The 5,177-nt window shown below is 71.9% G+C and overlaps 1 protein-coding gene across 1 annotated transcript in view; it reads right to left on the reverse strand.

The window, feature by feature from the left end:
* PPP1R1B (protein phosphatase 1 regulatory inhibitor subunit 1B) overlaps positions 1-4,872 on the reverse strand; it is a gene marked incomplete at its 3' end in the record, with an annotated part of 6,833 nt that extends 1,961 nt beyond the window's left edge. Inside the window, exons 1-7 of the mRNA XM_082778995.1 lie at positions 4,633-4,872; positions 3,708-3,877; positions 2,838-2,898; positions 2,466-2,488; positions 1,728-1,803; positions 1,327-1,455; positions 455-523 (exon numbers count right to left, since the gene is read on the reverse strand). Of these exons, the coding sequence (XP_082635121.1) occupies positions 455-523; positions 1,327-1,455; positions 1,728-1,803; positions 2,466-2,488; positions 2,838-2,898; positions 3,708-3,788 (439 nt within the window). The 5' untranslated portion in view covers positions 3,789-3,877; positions 4,633-4,872. The remainder of the gene's footprint in view (positions 1-454; positions 524-1,326; positions 1,456-1,727; positions 1,804-2,465; positions 2,489-2,837; positions 2,899-3,707; positions 3,878-4,632) is intronic.
* Positions 4,873-5,177: the final 305 nt, after the last annotated feature.

The raw sequence follows: 5,177 nt of genomic DNA on the forward strand, positions 1-5,177 counted from the left end.
AGTTTCTCCGTCCCCCTCCCCGCGGTGTCCCTGTCCCCATGCCATGTCCCAGCCCCCCCGCGGTGTCCCCGTCCCCTTGGTGTCCCCGTGGTGTCCCCGTGGTGTCCCCGTCCCCTTGGTGTCCCCGTGGTGTCCCCGTGGTGTCCCCGTCCCCTTGGTGTCCCTGTGGTGTCCCCGCGGTGTCCCCACGGTGTCCCTGTGGTGTCCCCGTCCCCGTGGTGTCCCCCCCCCTGTGGTGTCCCTGGGGTGTCCCCGTCCCCACGGTGTCCCCGTCCCCATGGTGTCCCCGTGGTGTCCCCCCCCCGTGGTGTCCCCGGGATGTCCCCGTCCCCGCGGTGTCCCCATCCCCATGGTGTCCCTGTGGTGTCCCCTTGGTGTCCCCGTCCCCGTGGTGTCCCCGTGGTGTCCCCGTCCCCGCGGTGTCCCCGCGGTGTCCCCGTGGTGTCCCCGTTACCTTTCCTCTTGTGTGCCTTGGTGGCAGGGAAGATGCTGCGCTCGGCTCGGACCTGGCTCCCCAGGGCTTCTTGGGGGGGGGCCGGAGGGGGGAGGGGCAATGAGGTGGGGGCAGAGGGGGCGCGGGGACCCCCCCACAGCCGGCACAACGCGGGGGGACCCCACTGGGGTCAGCGCAGCCCCAAGGGCTGGCAGGGGCCGGAGGTGCTCCCCGGTGGGGACACCACGGCCTCGGCCCCCCCCCTGTGACCCCCCCGCAGCCAGCAGCACCCAGCCATGTGTCCCCCCCCCATCCCCATGTCCCCCCCCGTCCCCGTGTCCCCAAATTTCCATGTGCCCCCCGTCCCTTTGTCCCCTCTCCATCCCCATGTGCCCCCCCTGTCCTCGTGTCCCCATATCCCTGTGTCCCCCCCCATCCCCGTGTGCCCCCCCTGTCCCCCCCATCCCCACATGTCCCCCCCAATCCCCATGTCCACCCCGACCCTGTCACCTCTCCATCCCCATGTCCCCACATCCCTGTGACCCCCCCCATCCTCGTGTCCCCCCCAAACCCCACATGTCCCCCCCCGTCCCCATGTCCCCCCCAGTCCCCATGTCCCCCCCCGTCCCCATATCCCCACATCCTCATGTCCCCCCCCCAGTCCCTGTGTCCCCTCTCCATTCCCATGTCCCCCCCTGTCCCCATGTCCCCCCCCAACCCTGTGTCCCCCCCATCCCTGTCCCCTCTCCATCCCCATGTCCCCCCCATGCCCCCCCATCCCTGTCCCCTCTCCATCCCCTATCCCCCCCCATCCCCATGTCCCCCCGTCCCCCCCCATCCCCATACCCCCCCCACACCCCCCCCTTGTCCCCATGTCCCCCCCCGGCACCCACCAGGCTCGATGGCGCTGTCGGTGTCGCAGGCTCTGCCCAGCTCGTGGTCCCCGTCGTCGGCCTCTCCGTCCGAGCTGTCCCCCCCCCCAATGCCACTCTCCAGGTGGGACTGCACGATGCGCTGCATCGCTGCCGGGGGCACCAGCGTCACCACCCACCCTGCTACTGGGAGCACTGGGAGCACTGGGAGAGCTGGGATCCCCTCCGGGAGAGCCGTCGGAGAGCGGCGCGCGCAGGTTGCCGCCGTGCCTCAGTTTCCCCATTTGGGACAGCACCGCCGGGGGGGGGGGGGCTCAGCCAGCACCGGGGGCAGCCCTAAATGTGTCCCCAGCCCCAAATGTGTCCCCAGCCCCAAATGTGTCCCCCCCGCCACCTCAGGACGGGGTCCTTGGGGTCGGTACCTTTGAGCGAGGGCGGTGTGTAGGCACACGGGTTGTTCCTCTTTGGTTTCAGCAGGCAGCCCTCGCCGGAGGCTCGCTGCGGGGCAGAGCGGCCCGGGGGTGTCAGGGACAGGGACAGGGACAGGGACACCCCCCCCCCCGTGTTGGGGACACCCCCATGTTGGGGACATCCCCCCCGTGTTGGGGATATCCCCGTGTTGGGGACACCCCTGTGCCAGGGACACCCGCGGTCCTGCGCCCTACACGGGCTGGGTGCCGCGATGGGGACCTCGCCGTGGGGACCCCAGGATGACCCCCCCCAGCTTGGTGACACTCTGAAGGGGGCCCCACAATGGGGACTTGGGGTGAGACCCCCTGGGACAGGGACCCTACACTGGGGATCCCATGGGGGGGACCTAAACCCGAGCCCCCCGGTGGTGAGGATCCCATCAGGACCCCGATGCGGTGTCCCCAGGGGCTGGGGTGGGGGGCAGTGATGAGGAGCTGAGCCCCCCGGGGTCCCTGTGTCACCCCACACTTTGTACAGCCCCCGTCCCCATATCCCTGTCCCCATGTCCCCGTTTGCCCGTCCCCGGGGCCAGGAGGAGGCAGGGAACCGAAAAGCACCGGGACGGGACGGGACGGGACGGGGGGGCAGCGCCACGATAACCCCGTGGTGCCCCCCCCACGGCCGTCCCGGGGAGCACGGGGGTGGGCAGGGGGCTCCTATGGGGTCGGGGCCATGGGGGGGACACTCACCTGGTAGGGCAGGGACTCGTCCTCTGCGTCCGTGGTGCCAGGAGAGAGCGGGTGAGCAGGACGGGGGCTGCAGCCAGCACCCCCCCTGCCCACCCCACAGCCCCCGTCCCCTCCCTGCCACCCCATCCCAAACCCACCGCCCCATAGGGTGACACCGCGCCCCGTATCCGCCACCAGCTCCCATCCCCCTGGGAGTTGTCCCCCCTCCCGGCCACCTCGTCCCACCCCAACCGCCCCATCCCACCCCAACCACCTCGTGTGTCCCCCCCCTCTGCCAGCACCTCCCGTCCCCGTCCCAGCCCCCTGCTGTCCCCAAAACCACCCCGTGCCCCTTCCCGTCCCCCTCCGGCTGCCGTCCCCGTCCCGGCTCACCTGGGGACGAGTGCTCGGAGAGCTGGAAGAGCATGGCAGGCGTGGGCCTGCGCCGGCGGATCTGGGGGCACAGCGGGTGTCACCGGCCACCCAGGGGTCCCCGAGCCCCCCACCCGCTGCCCCGGGGCCGAGGACCCCCGTGTGACCCCCCCCCAGCAGGGTGCTCAGCAGCAGGGGGCAGGGGACAAGCGCGGTGCCCCACGGAGGGTCCTCGTGTTGTCCCTGACCCCCCCCCAGGCTCCTCAAAGCCCCCCCACCCCGCACAGCTCCGGGTCCCGGGGAGGGGGGGGCGCGCAGGAGCCGTGTCCCGGGGACGTCCCCTCGGGCTGCTGTCCCCCGCCGTGTCCTGTCCCCTGCGTCCCAGCCCTTCCCTCCTGTGCCGTCCCTGTCCCATTCCTGTCCCCCCCCCACCCCACCGTGTCCCAGCCCTTCCCTCCTGTCCCGTCCCCGTCCCCCCCCCTCACAACTCTCCCTCGGCACAAACCCGCGCACCTCGCAGCGCTCCCGTCCCCTCCCTGTCCCATCCCGTCCCCCCAACCACTCCTGTCCCCTCCGTCCCCCCCCATCCCATCCCATCGCCACCCTCCTGTCCCCTCCTGTCCCCCCTTGTCCCTCTCTCCCTCTCCCACCTCTCCCGTCCCACACCGTCCCCATCCCGTCCCCTGTTCAGCTCTCCCCCCCCCCCACCCAGCTCCCCGAACACCTCGGGACACCCCCAGCCCTCCCCGAGACCCCTCTGACACCGGCACCACGGTGGCACCCCGGGGTCCCCCCATGGCACCCTAGGGTCACCGTGCGCAACGGTGCCGTGGCACAGGGTGTAGGGGGGGGGGGACACCGGTGTCACCCCGCTGCCACCCTTGCCCTCACCATCTCCACGGCGCGGGGGTCCAGTTGGCTGGGGGGTGCCGGCACGGAGAACTGGATCTTCTTACGGTCCTTGGGGTCCATGGCCTTGGCCCCGGGGGTCTCCGCCGCCGCCGCTGCTGCCCCGGTGCCGCGCGGGAGTTCGGCAGCGCCCGGGCTCGGCACGGCGAGGACTGAACGGGAGGGAGGTGGAGAAGGCAGAACCGGCGAGGAGGAGGAGGAGGAGGAGGAAGGAGAGGGAGGGAGGGAGGACACGTCTCCTACCAGCACGCTGAATTATTCATCCCCCCGGGCAGGGGGGCCGAGGCCGAGGATAATGAGCCCTCGGGGAGCTTCGGGGAGCCCGAGTGGGGGGCTCGAGCCCGTAGGGGCTCCTTAACCCATTCCCCTCCGGGGGGGGGCCCAATTGTAGGGGCTGTGGGGGCCGGGCCGGGGCTGGTGGTGGCCACAGGGGTCCCCGGTAGCCGGTGCCTCAGTTTCCCCGCAGGGCAAGGTGGGCATCGGGTGGGGGGACACAACGCAGGGCATGGCCTCGGGGCTGCCCCACGGCACGGGGAAACCCAGCCCGGGACAGGATCTGCTTGGGGGGGGGGGGACAGACCCTGCAGGCACAGTGGGGACACGGGACCCCAAAACGTCCTGCCGTCCTCGTGCTGGGGGTCCCACGCTGCCACCAGCCGTGGCCCTGGGGTGTCCCAGAGGCAGGGGAGCGCCCCGCCACCCCAAACCATACCTGGCTCTGCCCCGGCTCCCTGCGGGTTTCCCCCACGGAAAATTCCACCAAACCCCAAACTTCCTTCCTGGAGGAGCAGCAGGGAAAGGGGGGGGGTGAATCTGAATCCTCCTGCCCCCCCCGTTCCCACAGCTCCAGGTACAAAAACCCCAGGGGTGACTTTGGCCGGGCCGTGGGAGCAGGGGACGCACCCACCCCTGGCACGGCTCCAGCCACCGGCGAGGTCCCGGCCGGCGCCGCGGCCACGCGCTGGGTGCCCGGGGCTGCACGTGGAAGGTTCTGCCCCCAAACCCACACGGGACAACCACCGGCAGCCGGACCTCACCCCCGGGACACCGGGACCGTCCCGAATGGGGCCGGGGGCCAGGCGGTGCCGTTGGCGCTGAGGAAGGCGGCGCTGGCGCGGAGCGAGGAAGGGGGGTGCCGGGTGCTGGCTCCAGCCCCCGGATCTCCCGGTGCTCCAACGGCTGCGGGTGGCTGCGGGCCAGGAGCCGTGGCTGGAGCAAAATATTTACCCGAGTGGCACGGTGCCACGGTGCAGCCTCCCACCCGCCCAGCCCCGTACAGCCGCGTACGGCCCCGTGCGCCCAGGTGTGTCCTCGTGGCCACGGGGCCGAGTCCCCGCGTGGGCACAGCCCGGGGATTGATGGTGTGGAGAGGGATGGGGGGGTGAAGCTGGGCTCCCTCAGCCTCCCCGTGCCAGGTGCCAGGCCCCGAGCATCGTCCCCTGTCCCCATCCC

This window comes from Aythya marila, assembly GCF_965140915.1.
Source record: "Aythya marila genome assembly, chromosome: 25".
Taxonomy (NCBI): Eukaryota; Metazoa; Chordata; class Aves; order Anseriformes; family Anatidae; genus Aythya; species Aythya marila.